The 21,841-nt window shown below is 40.6% G+C and overlaps 1 protein-coding gene across 13 annotated transcripts in view; it reads left to right on the top strand.

The window, feature by feature from the left end:
• The window catches only part of TBC1D31 (TBC1 domain family member 31), a 100,713-nt gene that overhangs the window by 33,466 nt on the left and 45,406 nt on the right, over nt 1–21,841 (top strand). For all 13 annotated transcript variants that reach the window (XM_045453778.1, XM_045453780.1, XM_045453772.1 and 10 more), the window contains 4 exons: nt 2,985–3,163; nt 12,670–12,821; nt 16,864–17,023; nt 20,488–20,688. In XM_045453778.1, coding sequence (XP_045309734.1) covers nt 2,985–3,163; nt 12,670–12,821; nt 16,864–17,023; nt 20,488–20,688 — 692 coding nt within the window. The remainder of the gene's footprint in view (nt 1–2,984; nt 3,164–12,669; nt 12,822–16,863; nt 17,024–20,487; nt 20,689–21,841) is intronic.

Raw genomic sequence — 21,841 nt, 5'->3', positions numbered from 1 at the left:
ATAGTAGTAACAATAGTAATAACAGCGATAATTAACACTTACATAGTGTTTACTCTTTGCCAGGTACTGTTCTATGACTTTATACACGTTAATTTTAATCCTCATAAAACCCACAGACATCGATATTGTTAACTCCATTTACAGATGAGGAAGCTGAGGCACAGAAGTAACTTAACCAAGGTCTCTCACGGCTTGTAAGCAGTGGAGCCAGAATTCCTAACCTGGAAGCCTAGCTCCAGGGTCCCTGCTCTTAATCACTACTACACTGTCACTGTGCACGTGCGAAGACAAACCGGTCGTCCTTCAGTGATGCCCAGACACAGTCTGTGTTTGTACAGCAGGGACTTCTCTTTCTAGTCTGTTTTCTCTGCATATGCCTCTTTTCCGTTCTAACAAATATATGATCCTATCTATACTGTCGTGTGGAGTCATTTCCTTTACTTCATTAAAAATATTCATACAGGGGCGCCTGGGTGGCGCAGTCGGTTAAGCGTCCGACTTCAGCCAGGTCACGATCTCGCGGTTCGTGAGTTCGAGCCCCGCGTCGGGCTCTGGGCTGATGGCTCGGAGCCTGGAGCCTGTTTCCGATTCTGTGTCTCCCTCTCTCTCTGCACCTCCCCCATTCATGCTCTGTGTCTCTCTGTCCCAAAAATAAATAAACGTTGAAAAAAAAATTAAAAAAAAAAATATTCATACAGAATTTTAAATTTTTTTTTTTTTCAACGTTTATTTATTTTTGGGACAGAGAGAGACAGAGCATGAACGGGGGAGGGGCAGAGAGAGAGGGAGACACAGAATCGGAAACAGGCTCCAGGCTCCGAGCCATCAGCCCAGAGCCCGACGCGGGGCTCGAACTCACAGACCGCGAGATCGTGACCTGGCTGAAGTCGGACGCTTAACCAACTGCGCCACCCAGGCGCCCCTCATACAGAATTTTAAAATCAGTACAGAATATTCTACTCTACAGATGTTTGCAGCACCATAATTATTAAACCTGTTACCTGTCAGTGGCCTTTAAACTGTCTCCAATTTTTGGTGTTAAAAAAACACTACTGTCACACACAGAAGTTCTAAAAAACCAAATGTTTATACTCATCTGTGATTGCTTCCCTTGGATTCCACCCATTCTCTTCTCTCTTAGTTCCATCTGTTTACAATCTGTTCTGTCTGTTGAACCCCCCACCCCTACCAATGAAGCCCCTTCTTTAAGATGTTTTCTCCACCTCCCCAGCTACCTCCCTCTTCACTGCTAAATCTTGCTTCTTCACGGCACCCATTGGTGGATTCTGATTTTTGCTTTCCCCACTCCACGCTGTTGAGACTTCTCTAAGGCCATTAGTAACCTCTGATTGTTTAAATGTTTTATTTATTTTGAGAGAGTGCGTGCACGAGTGGGAAAGGGGCAGAAAAAGAGGAAAAGAAAGAATCCCAAGCAGGCTCCACACTCAGCAAAGAGCCTGACATAGGGCTCGATCCCACGACCCTGGGATCATGACCTGAGCCAAAACCAAGAGTTGGACGCTTACCTGACTGAGCCACCCAGGTGCCCCAGTAACCTCTGTTTGTTTAAGCTCTCTTTTTACTTTTCACCCTACCCCTCAGTAGCATTTAACACTTTGCTTTACATTAAGACCTTAGTTTTCATACTCTTCTCTCTCTTGGTTTTCCTCCTACCATTCTGACTGCTTCTCAGTAGTCTTTCCTGTGTTCTTTCAGTGGTCCCTAGACTTAGGGAGTTTTTACCCAATTAAAAAGAAAGTAGAGGAACAACAACCCACATGGGTTGTCAACTTTTAATTTTACCGACGTAGGAAAAAACGATAGAACTTCATTTCATAAAACGAGAGATTGTTTTTAACATAAAGAAACTTAGAAGGATAGAATGCTAGATTAAAAGGTAGTACTTTCAGTTTAGCTTTATGAAAAACTCATGTCATTGTCCTTATTTTTCTCATTTCACTGAAGACCAATGAAAAATTGATCATTAACTAATGCCAGACTTCAGACCGGTGTTTGGAAACTACTACTCTCTCCCCAAGGGTTTCTCTGTTCCTCTGTTCCTCTGTTTTCAGTTTTGACCTACTTTGTGTCTTAATGCTTCCCAGATTTACATCTTGCTTTCTGATTATTCTCCTCAGTTTCATCTTTCTGAAAGAAAAAATTCTGTTCATAACAGTAAAACATGTTCACCACAGCAAACCTGGAAACACAGGAAAATGTAAAAGAGAACATAAAAATCACTTATAATTCTATGACCCAGTGATAATTGTAATGAGGTTTTCGGTATTTTCTCTGCCGGGCTGTTTTCTGTGCTTCTCTCACATGCACACACGCACCTCAGGATCCATTTGAAAAACCAAATTCACGATCTCTTCTTCCCACACTGCTAAATCTGTTTCTCCTTATGTGTTTCTTAAATCAGCTAATAGTATCGCCATCTAGTTATATAACTAAACTAGCACCGTTGAAGTCTTAACTCGTCTTTTATTTCAATACATCTAGTTGATCACAAAGCCCTTTGAATTTCTCCTTCGTAACTCTTGACTTTCTTCCTTTCTCCATTGCCACATTTGTATTTTAGACCTTCCTTATCGCCTCCTCAGAGTATTATAGCAACAGATAAATTAGTTGTCTAGTCTCTTCCTTCTTTCCACTGTATCCCTCATGTATCTTCAGAGTGCTCTCTCTGAAATACACAACAGATATGATACTCTTCTATGTGAAACTATTACAAGAGAAAGGCCAAACTCCCTACCACCACATCTAAAGCTGTTCTTAAACTCTTTTTTATTTGGCCTCATCTCCTCACATGTCCATGACATTCGCGTTACTAACCCGTTCCATTGTGCATTTTATCAACTGGCCAGCTTCCACTGTTGTAGGTGTTAACGAAGGTGTCTCGTATAAATACCTAGCTATCAGTTGAATCAGTCCTTGGATGATACATAGTGTTTTCCCTGTATGACTCTTACTTTTTACCACAGTTACCAAGGAGCTAGTTAGCTGGATGAGAGGACACGAATCATCAGTATTTTCGATCTCTGTGCACGCATCAGGGAGATATGCCATCACTACTTCTTCTGATACGGCACAGCTGTGGGACTTGGACACCTTTCAGAGAAAAAGAAAGCTGAATATTCTACAGTCTGTGGGAATACAGAAGGTCAGTGAGTGCGGGGCACATCTTGGTCTGTTGTGCTTCTCTGACGCGTTTCTCGGTTAGCAGGATTTATAGATGATGTGAGAGTAATGATGTACTTTGTCCCACATAGCCGTGTTCTTATAACTCAGCAACAAGTGAAGCAGAGTGGCCCATGCGATGAAAGATGTTGCTTGTGGCTACAATTTCTAACTTACTGGGTTTTTGTTTTTGAAAAAGTTCAAACACGGAGCAGATTTGTAAGAATTTCACAGTGAATACATGTACGAACACCATGTAGATTCTACTGTTAACATGTTCCTATACTATCCTGTACTGGACTTTTGTTATTACGTTATTATGTTGTTATAACACCGTATTAAGGTTCTATCCATCTTTCCCACTGTTCATTCTTTTCTTGCTTATCATTTTAAAGTGAGTTGCAGACATTAGTGTATTTGCCTATAAATACTTAAGACTGAATTTAATTGACTATGGCTCAGTATCTGTTGATGTGAAACTTACATATAATGAAATGCACAGATGTTTGTATTCATTTGTTAAGTTTTGTCAAATACATATACCTTTGTAACCTGTGCAATCCTATTATTACCATCATTCCAGAAAGTTCCCATATATCCCTTCCCGGGTAAGCACTGTTCTAATGTTTTTTTTTTTTTTAATTTTTTTTTTTTTCAACGTTTATTTATTTTTGGGACAGAGAGAGACAGGGCATGAACGGGGGAGGGGCAGAGAGAGAGGGAGACACAGAATCGGAAACAGGCTCCAGGCTCTGAGCCATCAGCCCAGAGCCTGACGCGGGGCTTGAACTCACGGACCGCGAGATCGTGACCTGAGCTGAAGTCGGACGCTTAACCGACTGCGCCACCCAGGCGCCCCAAATGTTTTTTTTACCGTAGATTAGTTTTGTCTGTTCTAAAATTTCAAATAAGGGGCACCTGGATGACTCAGTTGAGCGTCCGACTCTTGATTTCTGCTCAGGTCATGACCCCAGGGTTGTGGGATCAAGCCCTGCCATCAGTCTCCATGCTGAGCGTGGAGCCTGCTTGAGATTCTCTCTGTCTCCTTCTGTTCCTCTCCCCTGCTCATGCTCTCTCTCTCTCTAAAAAATAATAAAATAAAATTTCAAATAAATACAACTAGTCACTGTTGGTATGTATGAAGCTTTTCTTCTTCAGCATGATTTTGAGATTCACCCATGTTGTTGTATGTACCAGCAGTTCATTCCTGTTTATGTATTTACTTATTTATTTTTAGTGTATTTATTTATTTGGGGAGAGAGGGCAGAGCACATGCAGGGCAGGTGCAGAGAGAGGGAGAGAGAGAATTTCCAAGCAGGCTCTAAGCTGTCAGCTCAGAGCCCAATGTGGGGCTCAATCCCACGAACCGTGAGATCGTGACTTGAGCTGAAATCAAGACTTGGACGCTCAACCGACTGAGCCACCCAGGTGCCCCATTCCTTTTTATTGTTGATCAGTATTCCTTTCTATGCATAAATCACTTTTTAAAAGAATATCCAATTCTTTTGCTTTTATGGCTTAATTTTTTTTCCCCCATTTGATTAGCTAAATACTATTTTCAAGATTGTCTGAGTCTCCTATGTGATTGCTTTAGGTTATATTATATGTGCAATATTGCTTTTAATTTCTTGGTCATTAACATGAACAGCTAGCAGGGTATGTCAACCAGAAATTTATTTTGTAGTCTCCCTGGACATGTCAGAGTTCTTTAGATTGCCTTTAATAATTAAAAAAAGATAAAAGTTGTAGCCAGCTTATTCATCAGGGATTTAGGCCAAATATCTTAGTAGGTCTTTTCTTGTTTAATTGCTTTAGTGCTTAACTTGAATTTTAAATTCTAAAGAAGAGTGCCTTGGAATCGAACCCACAATGGAAACAGTTATGAAACAATGACACAAAAACCATCTGTTCTTTTTACCATGAAATTAAAACTAGTAGATGCTGGATAGTTGCCAATTCTAACCTTGCATTGTCATTTAGATATTTTAGTTTAACAGATAGGTCTCCAAAAGTTAGTGATAGGAGAATAAGATTTAGAAAACATACGTATAATATGCAGTATGCATGTAAGTATTGTTCTAAAATAATAGGACATTATAGTCTATATGTTACCTGCAAACGTTTTCTCAAAGGACCAGATAGTAAATATTTTTGATTCTGCAGACCAAGAGCAAAATTGAAGATATTACGTATATATTTACATGACTGTCTACAGTGAAATAATTTTAAAAAGGTAAAAAAGAAACATTCTTAGGTCCAAAACAAGAACCGGAGGAGGGCCCGATTGTTGCCACTCCTGGCTTATTCTGTTGAAAACAGGAAGTAGTTGTAAACTAATCTTAAAGTAAAACTTTTAGGGGCACCCTGGTGGCTCAGCTGGTTAAGCGTCTACTCTTGGTTTCCGTTCAGGTCATGATCTCATGGTTCGTGAGTTCGAGCCCCACATCAGGCTCTGTGCTGACAGCGCAGAACCTGCTTGGGATTCATATTCTCTCTCTCTCTCTCTCTCTCTCTCTCTCTCTCTTTCTCTCTTTCTGCCTCTCCCCTGCTCTTTCACTCACTCTCAAAATAAGTAAATAAATTAAGGAAAAAAAAAGTAAAACTTTTATTCTTACCAAGTGTTTTACTAAGTCTATGTATTTATTCCAGTTTCTGATTCTGTATTTCAAATAGAACAACTTTTTGGGTGCCTGGGTGGCTCAATCAGTTAAGCTTCCAACTCTTTTTTTTTTTTTTTTTTCAACGTTTATTTATTTTTGGGACAGAGAGAGGCAGAGCATGAACGGGGAAGGGGCAGAGAGAGAGGGAGACACAGAATCGGAAACAGGCTCCAGGCTCTGAGCCATCAGCCCAGAGCCCGACGCGGGGCTCGAACTCACGGACCGCAAGATCGTGACCTGGCTGAAGTCGGACGCTTAACCAACTGCGCCACCCAGGCGCCCCAAAACTTCCAACTCTTGATTTCGGCTCAGGTCATGATCTCATGGTCATGAGGCCAAGCCCCACGTCAGGCTCTGTGCTGGGCGTGGAGCCTGCTTAAGAATGTCTTAGGAGTGCATGTGTGCTCTCCCTCTCTCAAAAGTAAATAAATAAGTAGAACTTCTGTGGCTTTTTTTTTGGTGATACATGGTGACAAATGATGCTGTGAGTTTCATTTTATGATGGCCCTTTTTTTTTCTTAATGTTTATTTTTCTTTGAGAGAGAGAGAGAGGGAGAGAAGAGCATGTGAGCAGGGCAGAGAGAGGAGATAGAGAGTCCCAAGCAGGCTCCAAGCTGTCATGCAGAGCCCGACTCAAGGCTTGAACCTGCGAACTGTGAGATCATGACCCAAGCTGAAATCAGGAATTGGACACTCAACTGACTGAGCCACCCAGGCACCCCTATGATGGCTCTTTTTAATCTAAAATAGCCTTTTGCCATTTTTGTCCTATGACATTATTATTATTTATTTGTTTAAAAATTTTTTTTCATGTTTATTTATTTTTTTAAGGAGAGAGAAACAGCATGAGCAGGGGAGGAGGAGGGGCAGAGAGAGTGGGAGGCACAGAATTCAAAGCATGCTCCAGGCTCCAAGCTGTCAGCACAGGGCTCGAATTCCCCAACTGCGAAGTCATGACCTGAGCCGAAGTCGGATGCTTAACCGACTGAGCCACCCAGGTGCCCCGATTTATTTATTTATTTTAACGTTTATTTATTTTTGAGAGACGGAGACAGAGTGCAAGCTGGGGAGAGTGCAGAGTGCAGAGAGAGAGGGAGACACAGAATCCCAAGCAGGCTTCAGGCTCTGAGCAGTCCACACAGAGCCTGATGCGGTGCTTGAACCCCTGGACCGTGAGATTATGACCTGAGCCGAAGTCGGATGCTCAACCGACTGAGCCACCCAGACACCTCTCATTTATTTATTTTGAGAGCAACCAGGACAGCTGTCCTGGAAAATGCCCCAAATTCTGGATTTGTTCTCACTCTTCTTCATTATTTCATTTAACTTATTCTCTCATTTGTATTTCTTGTAAGCTAAAGGCTTGACTAGATTCATGTTCAACATTTTCAATGAGCCGAGCCACTAACCTTACGAGTAGGATGCAAACAGTAGCAGCATTCGCCTTAGTGTTGGCTTCAGGAGGGAGGGGGATGGTGCACACAGAGCACAGTACAAGTCAGCTGCAGCTGCTACTGTTTCTGTTGTCTGTTATTCTTATCCGTTATCTGGTTCTGTTACGGGATTATCTCAGTCCAGTCAGATGCCTGTTTAAAAAGCCGCAAGATAACTGTGTTGTATTTCTTTTGAACTACATGAAATGGATGAACGATACCTCATCAGCAATTCAGAAACCCGAAAGTTTTTAAATAACTTACTTGGCGGCAAAATCCGATCTTGCCTAAATTCATTTGGCAGCAAAATCTGAGATGAATTGACATGAGGCTGAAATATTAATATGTTTGAGTATGGAGTATTGCCCCAGGTCACCCAGGGGTTCCACACGTAATGTTACAAAATACGCATCATATTACCTTTCTTAAAGTGGAAGTAATTCTGAATTCTGGAACATATCTGGCACCAAGGGTTTCAGATAAATAACCGTGGACCTTTGATTTCAAAATGTTTTTAAAGAACCTGTCATTCTGGGGCACCCAGGTGGCTCCATCAGCTGAGCGTCCAACTCTTGGTTTTGGTTTGGGTCATGATCTAACAGTTTGTGGGTTCGAACCTCTGCTGTCAGTACAGAGCCCACTTGGGATTCTCTCTGCCTTTCTCTCTGTCTCTCTCTGCCCCTCCCCCGCTAGCTCTCTTTGTCTCTCAAAATAAGTAAATAAACTTCAAAATAAATAAATAAGTAGATAGATAGATAGATAGATAGAACCTGTCATTCCAACATCTTTCCACTGGGTTTTTGTACCTGGCAGTAGCAGTAATCAATACCAATAACAATAGATAACCCATTGTTGAGTATTCACTGTGTACCTTACACTTCATTTAGTTACTTTTAAACTTAAATAATTCTAAAAGTAGATACCATTCTCATTTTACAAATGGGGAATCGGAAGTTCAGAAACACGAAGTAATGTGCCCTGGGTCACATAGCTTACCAAAGACACGTGGTTTGACTGTAGGCCCGTCTTACCCCAAAGTCATTCCAGGATACCATACTGCCTCTCAGGTAAGCCAGTCATGCCTCTTCCTATTAGTAGAGTTTGATTATTTTGTTGATGTTTGAGGTAGAATATTTAAATTAAATATTGAGTTTGGGATTTTTGAATAAATCCTAGGATTTCTGATTACCGTGGTTCAGTATATGTCAGAGAAGGTTTTCTGATGGATGTAAGAAAACATTTGACAAAGAATGTGTTGCCAAACTTAATTCACTTTTTGTGCACAGTTGGCGCTTGCTAAATTTTTCCTCAATTGTATGTTTGACTTAATTGTACATTTGCTCTTATTACCATCCTGAACTCTTAACTTTCAAAAGAGCTCACAGGCCTCTCAAAAGTGAGTTGGACGTGGGTTCGAGCCCCGCGTCGGGCTCTGTGCTGACAGCTTGGAGCCCAGAGCCCGCTTTGGATTCTGTGTCTCCCTCTCTCTCTGTTCATCGCCCCCCCCGCCCCCCACCGCCCTGCCACTCGCACTCTCTCTTTCTCCCTCTCTCTCTCAAAAATAAATAAACATTAAAAAAATTTTTTTAATTCAAAAGTGAGTTGGAAAGCCTGGATTTTCCTATTTTACAAAGAAAACTGCAGCCCCGCCCTGATGCCCAACCCTCCAAAAACTATGTTTTGCTAGTGCTTTTGAAGTTTTTTCTAAGCTTTTTATGATTGTCAAGACATGACACTATCTAAATAATGACATGATTCATTAGGAACAATTTTATAATCATTAAAATCTGGCAATTAAAATCACAAATCTAGTAATGAATAATCATGTAGGCAATAATCTATCACAGCTCTTCCCCTAAAATAGCAGTTGGTGCTCATTAACTTTAAAGCTTTTGCTTCTCCCAGAAGGAATAAACTTTATTACTTTTCTAGAAAAATATTGCTAATTATAATAAAAATCTTAAGTTACTTTTTTCCACATTGGTTTTGAAACAGCATCTCAGCCTTTATTACAGATCACAGGGTATTCACTGCACATGCTTTCAGTAAGAACTTCCGGTTATAAATCTTCCTGAATCTGTTGGCAAATGATGTACCAGTGATTGTCTTTGATAAAGTGGGCCAAGGACAAAAGTGAGGGTTGAATCAGGCAAGGGCAGCAATCAAATTAGCATTTTTTTATTGTGTCTTATTAGCATTAACACTGAGTAGATTGTTTTAATTAACCAGTATGTCCCATAGTGCACTATGTATGTATGTGTGTAAGGGCTGTGTTTTTTTATCACTATTTATTTTTGAAAAAAGATACTATTTTATGTATATCAGACAGAACAGTTCATGATAACAGCCTTCAACTATTGTTATAAAAATAACAGGTTTCCATTCCCTGAAATTTTTATAGTAATATCATTAACTATTAGAATCATTTCTTAACTGTGTATATATAATAGCTTGGGTGAAAACATAAATTACATGGAAAGTTGCAGAAGTATTTCATATAGGTGCCTTATTGATTTGTTATTTTTGCAACACTGGAAACAGCCACAGTAGATGTGACGTTGATCCTGCTTTTCCCCTGGACCTTTTTGGCCTGCTCCCTCTCATTATTGTGATGACAGCCATATCCCGATTGTAAATACTCAAGAGACGCTCCAATCCAGCGTTAAAAACGTTGAGCGCTTCCTCCCCGAAGAATGTAGCATTTCAAGAGAAAATAGGCCTCCCTCTGACACCAGTAAATTCTGAAGGTGTGTGACAAATCAGGGGTCAGAAAAGAGACTACAGATTGTCCCAAGGGGTTCTGCCTTCTTGGTGAATCCCTGTTCCTGTCCAACACAAGAATAAATCCTATGTTCAAATACAAAGTATTACAATAATAATAAGCTTGGATGTAGTTAAGTCTATTCTAGATGGGAATGAAAGAATAAAGAGTTAGAGATGTAGCTAAGGATTAAACCATGGGAAATATCTCAGGCTATTTGAGGAGATGTATTTTGAGAAGATGGGCAGGCATATTTTGTTCTTAGGGTATTGGTTTCTTCCATTTTCTTTACTTCTTTGTTTTCCTTCCTTCCCTCCCTCCCTCCCTTTGTGTGCTTTACACAAATGACACAAAATTTTATTAGAGGCCATTGAAGGTCTTATGAGAAAATGGTGAATTTTAACTAAAATTTTATATTATCAAAATTAAGTCGTGTTGGGGCACCTGGGTGGCTCAGTCCGTTGGGTGTCTGACTTCAGCTTCGGTCATGATCTCGTCATTCATGAGTTCAAGCCCCGTGTTGGGCTCTGACAGCTCAGAGCCTGGAGCCTGCTTTGGATTCTGTGTCTCCATCTCTCTCTTCCCTCTCCTGCTCATTCTCTGTCTCTCTGTCTCTCTCTCTCTCAAAAATAAATAAACAGTAAAGAAATTTTTTTAAAAAGTAAGCATCGTTTAGTGTTTATGTATAGAAACTAGCAATAAATGGCATTTTCAGATTTGCTATTAAGTTCAATCTCAATTGTCCATTAAATAGTCATGAATAAAATACCATGTTTTTGTTTTCAACTTTTTACTTTTATAAATAATGCTCAACAAACATTTATGTACATTTATCTCAAAGCACTTTGCTGATTTTTTTTTTCCAAAGGATTAACTTTTAGAAGCCGACTGACTAGTTTAGGAGTGATGTATATTTTCAAGGCTGCTGAAATGTGTTGTACAATATCTGTAACCAATTTTTATTACCAGCAGCCATATATAACAGTGCCTGTTTCCTATACTCTCACCAACATTTAGTATTTTTAACATTTATGAGTAGCCAGTATTTCATTGTGTTTATATTAGTATATAGTTTGTAAATAGAATACATATGTTAGCATATGTAGTTTGTGTGCATGTATATGTGTGTGTTATTTTTATAGTAAATTTGATACTCATAAAATGCTATCATTGTTTTCATTTCAATCTTTTGTAAGGTTAAATGTTTTAAAATTTTTACTTAGTATTTTATGAATTGCCTAGTTATTTTAGTCCCCTATTTTTTATTTAAGAAACTTTTCCTTTTAGTTTATGATAGTATATGAGATATCAGTATTATCCCATCATATGTTGTAAATGTATTTTTTTATTTTAAGGAAAAGTAACTTTTTTTTTTTTTAAGGTTTTTTTTTTTTTTTTTTTAGGGGCACCTGGGTGGCTCAATCGGATGAGTGCCCAACTTCGGCCCAGGTCATGATCTCATAGCTCATGGGTTCGAACCCTGTGTTGGGCTCTGTGCTGACAGCTTAGAGCCAGGAGCCCACTTTGGATTCTATGTCTCTGTCTCTATCCACCCCTCCCCTGCTTACTCGCTCTCTCGCTCTCTCTCTCAAAAATAAATAAACACTAAAAAAAGAATCTTAAAAACAATTTTTTTTCATGTTTATTTCTTTTTGAGAGAGAGGCGGGACAGAGGATCCAAAGTGGGCTCTGCACTGAGAGCACTACGTGGGGCTCGAACTCATGAATGGTGAGATCATGACCTGAGCCGAAGCCAGACGCTTAACCAACTGAGCCACCCAGGCACCCCAAGAAAAAGTAACTTTTTTTTTTTTTTTTTAATTTTTTTTTTTCAACGTTTATTTATTTTTGGGACAGAGAGAGACAGAGCATGAACGGGGGAGGGGCAGAGAGAGAGGGAGACACAGAATCGGAAACAGGCTCCAGGCTCTGAGCCATCAGCCCAGAGCCCGACGCGGGGCTCGAACTCCCGGACCGCGAGATCGCGACCTGGCTGAAGTCGGACGCTTAACCGACTGCGCCACCCAGGCACCCCAAAAAGTAACTTTTTAAAAGAAAAATTGACTACTTGTATTACTTTATTTTATCTTATTTTGAGAGAGAGAGAGAGAGAGCATGCAGGAGGGAAAGAGGGAAAGAGAGAGAGAGAGAGAGAGAGAGAGAGAGAGAGAAGCTTAAGCAGGCTCCACACTCAGTGTGGAGCCAGACACGGGGCTCGGTCCCACAACCCTGGGATTACGAACTGAACAGAATTCAAGAGTCGGATGCTCAACTGACTGAGCCACCCAGAAGCCCCGACAACTTGGATAGTTTTATTTTTTTTAATTTTTTTTTTTTTAATTTTTTTTTAAGATTTTATTTATTCTTGAGACAGAGAGAGACAGAGCATGAACGGGGGAGGGGCAGAGAGAGAGGGAGACACAGAATCGGAAGCACGCTCCAGGCTCCGAGCCATCAGCCCAGAGCCCGACGCGGGGCTCTAACTCACGGACCGCGAGATCGTGACCTGAGCTGAAGTCGGATGCTTAACCGACTGCGCCACCCAGGCGCCCCAACTTGGATAATTTTAAATTTAAAGAGGGCTATGGGCTATATGATCATTATGTGAACAATAATTGTTTTTCTCCTTCTTTAGGTTTTCTTTTTACCATTAAGTAATACCATCGTCAGCTGTTTTAAAGATAATTCCGTCTTCGCCTGGGAATGTGATACTCTTTCTTGCAAATATCAACTGCCAGCTCCACCTGAAAGCTCTAGCGTATTATACAAAGTGTTTGCCGTGACCAGGTAATGCGCATTTTACCTTTCTATTAAGTTTTTTTTTGGGGGGGGGGTTTGTTTGTTTTTTTGTTTTTGTAATCTCTACACCCAACATGGAGCTCAAACTCATGACCCTGAGATAAAGGGTCACACGCTCCTTTGACTTAGCTCCTCCTCCCCCACAACACTGAGAATTTTTAAGAAATCTAGCTTCCAGTAAAATTTTACAAATTTTCATTCCGTTTTCATTATCTTACGGTCATATGAGAAAAGTTTCCTTCAAACTGACATACGATCTGTAAAACTTTTTACTGTATTGTGGCAAATTTCAAATCTACAGAAAAATAAAAATACATGAAGCCCTAAGTAGAGTATTCTTTTTATATTCTTTATTTAAAAAAATTTTTTTTAATGTTTATTTTTGAGAGAGAGAGAGAGCACAAGTGGTCAGAGAGAGAGGGAGACACAGAATCTGAAACAGGCTCCAGGCTCTGAGCTGTCAGCACAGAGTCCGACGCGGGGCTCGAACTCACAGACTGTGAAATCATGACCTGAGCCGAAGTCAGACGCTTAACCGACTGAGCCACCCAGGTGCCCCCCTAACTAGAGTATTCTTATTAGTTGTAATAATCAACTAATAGCCACCTCTATTTTATCTGTAACTCCACCTATTACTGCCTCCTGCTACCTACCTCATTGCCTTAAAGCAAAGCCCATGCATATCATTTTATCCGTAAGTATTCCAGTGTGTATCTCTAAAGGAAAGAGTCCTTTCTGAACATAACCGTAGTACTATTACCACTTTTCTCCCCCAAGTTTTTATTTAAATTTCAGTTAGTTAACCTATTACCACACTTTTAAAAATGAATAATTTCTTAATAGTCTCACATATCGAGTCTTTGTTCAAATCAGGAATCAAGGTTCACACAGTGTCTTGGTTAATATATCCCTTTTTAAATTTTTTCTTTGCAGCTTATTTAAGGAACTGGTCATTTGTCCTATAGCATTCTCTGTATTTCCAGATTTGCTTTTTGCATCCCTGTGGTGGTGTTTTAATGTGACCCTCTCTCATCTGTATTTCCTGTAAACTGCTTACACCTATATTTTTTGTAAATTGGAGGCTTGGTCTGATTCAGGCTTGATTTGGGGGCAAGAAGCATGATAGGTGGTTTGTGTACTTTCATCAGGAGGAACGTTTCTCTTGTGATATGTCCATCGATGGTCATGACCTAGATCCAGTGTTGCATTTGAGGTTAGAAAATGGTGCTATGCTCATTCTGTCATTCCTTCTTCCCTTATTAGCCAGAATCTTTCTAAAGAAAAAACTTCCTCTCATTAACTCTCTGGTTACTTTATAGGTTTTAATGAAATGCAGGATAAATGCTTAATTTCCCTTCTTTTAAAAAAAATTGTTATGAAAAATAATGAATTGTTCACTGGCATCTTCCCAAGCCTTCCCAGTGAAGGCTTTTGCCCTTAATCTTTGTGAATGAATGGATTTAAATAGTCGACGTGATTTAATCCACTAACATTATTCTTAGTGATGCTGCAGTTCTCTCATTGTTGACCACTGGGATCCTCTTCAAGTTGGCTTTGAACCCTTTTGATACAACTCCAGTTGTTTGTTTTGAAAGCTCTCATTGTTTCTAATCTAACAAAATGTTCCAGGCTTATCTTGTATATTTTCTGTCCCAAACCTGGTATCAGCCATTTTTCTAAAGACCCTGGGTTTGTTTTTTGTTTTTTTCTTAAGTTTATTTATTTATTTTGAGAGAGAGCATGAGCAGAGGAGTGGGGGGAGGGGGGGGAGGGAGGGAGGGAGAGAGAATCCAAAGCAGGCTCTGGGCTGTGAGTGCAGAGCCCCATGTGGGGCTCGATCCCACAAACCATGAGATGATGACCTGTGCTGAAATCGAGTCCAACCCCTAACCCACAGAGCCACCCAGGTGCCCCAAACCTGGTTTCATTTGTGTGGGTAATGATACTTCAGGACCCAATCTGGATGCTAGGGGACACTCCTTGTGACTGATTTGGTCAATGTCTCTAGGCCTTTTCAGTGGAAAGTGCTAGAAAATACATATTATTTCCTCATTTGCTCTTACCCACTTCTAAGTCATGAGTAAATCCCATCAATTCCACCAAATTATATCTTGAATTGGTCTGATCTTTTGTGCATTGCCACAGTATCACCTACCTCCAACTATCCTAGTCTCTTTCAGGTTCCTGTAATAGTCTCCTTATTTGGTCTCAATGTTTTCAATTTCATTTCCTAAAGTCTGTCTCTACATAGCAGATAGAGTGGTCTTTTTAAACCATTAGTCAAATAAGTCAAATCATGTCATTTCCCTGTTGAACTCCCTTGAAAGGGTTTCCCTGATATTTAGAATAAAATCCAAACTTCCCATAATAATCCTGAGACCTCTGTTATCTGGCCTTCGTCTCCCTCTCCTTTGTCCTATTTCCTTTCCCTAACATGGTTAGGACCACACTTGAGTGAGGCTTCTTACTCTTCCTTAGGTGCAACCTTATTCCTTTCTCACACTGTGCACTGCAGTCTGGAATACCAACCAGCATGGAATTCTTCCTCCAAATCATCCCGTGACTGGCTCATTCACATTTTTTTAAATGTTTTTTTAATGTTTATTTATTTTTGAGAGAGCATAAGCAGGAGAGGGGCAGAGAGAGAGCAGGACAGAGGATCTGAAGTGGGCTCTGTGCTCACAGCAGAGAGCCCAATGCAGGGCTCAAACTCATGAACCTTGATCTCATGATCTGAGTCGAAGTCAGACGTTTAACCAGCTGAGCCACCCAGGTGCCCCTGGCTCATTCATTTTTTAGGGAGTAGACCTTTCTCCTTTCCCAGCTCTGTAACTCCCATCTCATTGTATAGTTCTTTATAGAACTTATCAGCTGAGATCAAGTTCATTTATTTGTTTGCCTTCCTCTAGACTGAAAATCCCCAAGAGCAGGAATCTTCCCTGCCTTGTTCACCATTGTGTCCCTGGTGCCTGAAATGATACCTGGCTTGTATTAGACACTACAAGTCCTTGGTGAATGAATGGGCAACAGCCTTGCAAGTTAATACAGCTTATTCTTTTTGTACCTTTCTAAAAGTAGGTTTCTTTGAGCAGGAAAAAAACTTTGGGCTTCTTGAGTTTTCGTGTAGCAGTGTTGTACCAGTTCAGTATAGTCATGTGTGAAATATAGGAAGTTGGAGGGGGTTAACTTTGAGATTATGCTATAAAAGATAAATGTTACTCAGAAATTCTCAATCAAGTCATCGAACAAACATATGTTAAGCTGGTGTCTTAATACAATAGGTAAAAAAATATATGCTATAAACCTGAGCTTTCCTATGTGGTAGCTACTGGGTGCATGAACTACGTCATAAAAATTAAATATGGGGTACCTGGGTAGCTCAATCAGTTAAACCTCTGACTCTTCATCTCGGCTTAGGTCGTGATCTCATGGTTTGTGAGATCAAGCCCTGCAACTGGCTCTGCACTGACAGCCCAGAGCCTGCTTGGGAGTCTCTCTTTCCCTCTCTTTCTGCCCCTCCCCTGTTTGTGCTCTCTCAGTCTCCCTCTCAAAATAAATAAACTTTAAAAAATAAGTAAATAAAATTAAGAATTTATTTCTTCAGAAGCATTAGCTACATTTCAAGTTCTCATTCACATGTGGCCAGTAGTGACCATATTGAGCAGTATAGATACAGAATATTTCTATCATGTTGGATCATACTGGACATTGCTACCATAAGCAATTCACGTTAGGAGTGCCTGGGTGCCTCAGTCGGTTAGGCGTGTGATTTTGGCTCAGGTCATGATCTCACGGTTCGTGAGTTCCAGCCCCAGGTTGGGCTCTGTGCTGACAGCTCAGAGCCTGGAGCCCACTTCGGATACTATGTCTCTCTCTCTCTCTCTGTGCCCCTCTCCTGCTTTCTCTCTCTCTCTCTCTCTCTCTGTCTCTCTCTCTGTCTCTCTCTCTCTCTCTCTCTCTCAAAAATAAATATTTAAAAAAATTTAAAAACTATTCACGTAGTCCTAATTTCTCACCTTTTGTTATACAGAGATGGTCGAATCCTGGCTGCTGGGGGTAAATCAAATCACCTTCACTTGTGGTGCTTGGAAGCTAAACAGCTATTTAGAATCATTCAGATGCCTACTAAAGTTCGAGCCATTCGCCATCTAGAATTTCTTCCTGATAGTTTTGATGCTGGTTCTAATCAGGTTAGTAATATAAATAAATGTAGGACATTATACTTTCTGAGAAAGAGCATATCAATTTCTGAACTATATTAGCTCTCCTAGTTAACTTGTACCCTCGTTGTTACAAAGACTTGAAATTGCTGATATTGCGAAGAGTCTAAAATTGAAAAAGTTTTAAAATATTAGGTTTTGGGGCGCCTGGGTGGCACAGTCGGTTAAGCGTCCGACTTCAGCCAGGTCACGATCTCGCGGTCCGTGAGTTCGAGCCCCGCGTCAGGCTCTGGGCTGATGGCTCAGAGCCTGGAGCCTGTTTCCGATTCTGTGTCTCCCTCTCTCTCTGCCCCTCCCCCGTTCATGCTCTGTCTCTCTCTGTCCCAAAAATAAATAAACGTTGAAAAAAAAAAAAAATTAAAAAAAAAAAATATTAGGTTTTGTGTATTACTGACAATTTAACCTTTTTCTAAAATCTATATACTTTAAATTTATGTCATACTTTATGACTTACAGGGTGTTTTAACATTATTTTCTATTTGCACACAGGCATGGAAGGTACTCTCTCCGTTACATAGACTGACATTAAAGCTTAAAAACATTAAGGGACTTGTCAACATTCCTATTAATTGTAAGGATTAAAAAGGGGGAGCTAAGATTAAAATTTTTCTCCTTGTTGGGGCGCCTGGGTGGCTCAGTCGGTTGAGCGTCCGACTTCGGCTCAGGTCACGATCTCGCGGTCCGTGAGTTCGAGCCCCGCATCAGGCTCTGGGCTGATGGCTCAGAGCCTAGAGCCCACTTCTGATTCTGTGTCTCCCTCTCTCTCTGCCCCTCCCCCGTTCATGCTCTTTCTTTCTCTGTCTCAAAAATAAACATAAACATTAAAAAAAAATTAAAAAAAAATAAAATTTTTCTTCTTGTTGTACTGTGTTCTACCTACCATAACTGGTTGCCTTACTTTTATGAAACGTGTTTTCTTTGTATCTTGCCTTAATTTGCAAAGTACTTCCCCCTCTACACACCATTTAAAAATTTTTTTTCTTTGCTTATGTATTTTATTTTATCTTTTTCATCTTTTTTTTTAAGTAGGCTCCATGCCCAACATGGGGCTTGAACTCATGACCCTGAGATCAAGTATCACATGCTCTACTGCCTGAACCACCCAGATGCCCCTACACTATTTTTCTTTTTAATGGTTGAGTAGTTAAACCTTAACGTTCCTATTTTAAATTGACTATTTTGAGTCTTGTACTTTAACAAGTTATATATAACTCATGACCCTGCGATTCAGAGTTGCATGCTCTACTGACTGAGCCAGGTGGCTGCCTCCAACTTAAGTTTTTGAATAGATAATGCATTCCCAAGGTGGAAAACATAAAAAAAAAAGACAGTAAAGTGAAATCTCTTCTTTTCCATTTGTCCAGTTATTCTCCATAACTGCTACTGTTATAATAGTCCACTGTTTGTGCCACTTTTTTTTCCTAAAGTTTATTTATTTATTTTGAGAGAGAGCAAGCGAGCACAAGCAGGGAGAGAAAGAGACAGAAACCAAACGGGCTCTGCACTGTCCACACAGAGGACGCAGGGCTCAATCTCATGAACTGCCCCTCTGCCATATAAAAAATGCAGCTTTGCACATTGCTTTTCTTCACTTTTTTTTGTTTTTTTGTTTTTGTTTTCTTCACTTCGCTGCCCTCGAAGATTGTTTACTCTATGTCAGTACAGAGCTTCTTTTTTTTTTTAACAGCTGCACAGTATTTTATAGGTTTTTAACCAGTCCTTTGTTATTGGGCACCTAACTTGTTTTTAGTCCTTCTTTATTACAAATAATGCTGCACCAGGCTTGCCTGGGGCTGGCTCAGTTGGAAGAGCATGCTACTGTTGGCCTCAGGGTCATGAGTTCAGGCCCCACATTGGGTATAAAGATTGCCTGAGTTAGTGAGTGAGTAAATAAATAGAATAACTGAATAACTTTTTGCATGTACCATTTCATACATCCTGTCTGTAGGATAAAATCCCAGAGCTGAAGCAGTGGTTCTCAGAATCAGGTACATCTGTAACTTTGAGAGGTCTTGCCAAATTGCCCCCCAGAGAGGTTGCATCAGCTGTGAATGAGGGGGTTTCCCACAACCTGACCCAACAGAAGAGATTGTCACCTTCAAACCGTCTCCAGCTACTGCCAGACTGTCATCTTCCATATAACAAGTGACATGAGCATTTCATGCAGTCACATGGTGGCACTGCTTACCAGCCAGCGGCACTGAGAAAAGAGCCTGTGCATAGATCAGGCAGTAGAGGAGTTTATTGTGTATTTGCTTATGCTTTTTTAGTACATGTTTTTAATTTTTCAAATTGTGTGACTTAAGACTAAATTTTTCCCCTTAAAAGACTAGTTTCCTTCTTACCCTTCTACTGTCTGTGCAGCCCACAGACTTTCTTTCTTCCCCCAAATGTTTGTTACCACTGCCCAGAGCTGGGTGCATGAGGAGGCAGGGGGACAGATGCCAGTTCTCATCAAGCTGTGGGTGTGGTGAGCGAGAGCAAGCCCTCCCCTCCTTGCCTCTGACAACCAGTGTGGGGGTCCAGGTGAAGGCCTGGCTGATCATTTGCCATAGTCTCCCAGCACGGGCACCTTACTGGTTTTGGTCAGAGCCAGGCTTACCTGGACCTGAATAGGGCAAATCTACATGAGCCATAATTAGGAATTTTGAAATATATGATGGCCCTTTGTGAATATAATCTCTGACTGTCCTCCCCTCAAAACAAAAACAACCAAACCCCATATATAAATACATACATATGTGTACATGTAAGTGTGTATAGTTTGACTTTCAGAGAGTTGACTTTTTTAAAAATTGATGTATAATTGGCATAAAAGATTAGCTTCATGATGATTCGATATTTTGATTGCGAAACTGCAATATTCGATCATTTCGATTGCGAAATGATCTCTATAATAAGTCTAGTTAACATCTGAGACATTTGACCTTTTTAAATGTTTTTTATTTATTATGAGAGAGAGACCAAGAGAGAGCGAGTGGGATAGGGGCAAAGAGAGGGAGAGAGAGAATCCCAAGCAGGCTCCACGCCGTCAGAGCAGAGCCTGATTCAGGGCTCGATCCCACAACCACGAGATCATGACCTGAGCCAAAATCAAGAGTTGGATGCTTAACCGACTGAGCCACCCAGGTGCCCCAAGAGACATTTGACTTTTAAATGTGTTTTGGGGGGGCCTGCATGACTCAGTCATTTGAGCATCTGACTCTTGATTTCGGCTCAGGTCATGATCCCGGGTCAGGGGATGGAGTGCCATGTCTAGCTCTGCACTGAGCGTGCAGCCTACTTAAGATTCTCTTTCTCCCTCTGCTTCTCTACCCTGCTTGGGCATTCTCTCTTTCTGTCTTAGGAAAGAAGGCAGGGAGGCAGGGAGGGAGGGAGGGAGGTTAAAATAAGTATGGTTTTGGAACTCATATATTATTTCTCTCTACTCTTAGGTTCTTGGAGTGCTAAGTCAAGATGGTATCATGAGATTTGTTAATATACAGACTTGCAAACTTCTCGTTGAAATTGGGAGCCTTGATGAAGGAATTAGCTCATCAGTAATTAGCCCACATGGACGGTACATTGCATCCATTATGGAAAATGGAAGTCTGAACATATATTCAGTTCAAGCTCTAACACAAGAAATAAATAAGGTATGTTTTCAAGTAAAGAACATCAAGGTTTTTTAAGATTTAAATGTTGTATCATCAAAAATAAAATCTTTATGCTCCGGTTTTCTAAATTCAGATTATCCTGGATTGCTTATTCATACTTCTGGGTATGTATGTGTGTGTGTGTGTGTGTGTGTGTATACACACACACACACACACACACACATACATATATACATACGTATATATATACATACATGAATAATGAGGATTGACTCTATACATTTACAAACAGAAAAAAAGACTGGGAAAATACACACTTCAGAATCATCTGAGAAAAGAGACTGATTCTCAACTGTTTGCTTATCTGTATCTTTTTTTTTTTTTAATTTTTTAAATCCAGATTACCCTGGATTTATAATCCTCATTATTCATGGATTCTTTAAATGTGAACTCGCAACTGCTAAAAATATACTTGCAACTCGAATCCGTACTTGGTGCCTATTCACAGGGATTCGTATGTGCACAGCAGTGCAAACCGTGGGCTGCCCGTCTTGCAGGCTCCCAGCTGAGGCCAGACAGGGCAGCGCATGGCCTTCTTACTTCAGCTCCCGTGACAAGTGTCCTTTCCGTGGTCTAGTTAGTGCTACATTCTTTAGTTTTGTGCTTTTTGTTGTTGATTTTGCTCTTTTAAAATTTTTTTTTTTTTTAACGTTTATTTATTTTTTTTTGAGACAGAGAGAGACAGAGCATGAACGGGGGAGGGTCAGAGAGAGGGAGACACAGAATCTGAAACAGGCTCCAGGCTCTGAGCTGTCAGCACAGAGCCCGACGCGGGGCTCGAACTCACAGACCGCGAGATCGTGACCTGAGCCGAAGTCGGCCGCTCAACCGACTGAGCCACCCAGGTGCCCCTGATTTTGCTCTTTTAAATGGCCCCCAGACATAATGCTCAAGTGCTAACATTCCTACGCATAAGAAGGTTGTGATAAACCTAATTCAGGTACAAGTTATAGTGCTGTTGGCATGAGTTCAATATTAGTGAATCAACAATATAGATGAAATAAGTGTTTTTAAATGGGCACCTGGGTGGCTCAGTTGGTTGAGCATCTGACTCTGGCTCAGGTCATGATCTCGCAGTTCATGAGTTCAAGCCCCATGTCAGGCTCACTACTGTCAACTTGTCAGCGTGGAG

The sequence above is a fragment of the Leopardus geoffroyi genome, chromosome C3 (assembly GCF_018350155.1).
Source record: "Leopardus geoffroyi isolate Oge1 chromosome C3, O.geoffroyi_Oge1_pat1.0, whole genome shotgun sequence".
NCBI classification, from domain to species: Eukaryota; Metazoa; Chordata; class Mammalia; order Carnivora; family Felidae; genus Leopardus; species Leopardus geoffroyi.
This window is presented reverse-complemented; position numbering and strand designations above follow the sequence as displayed.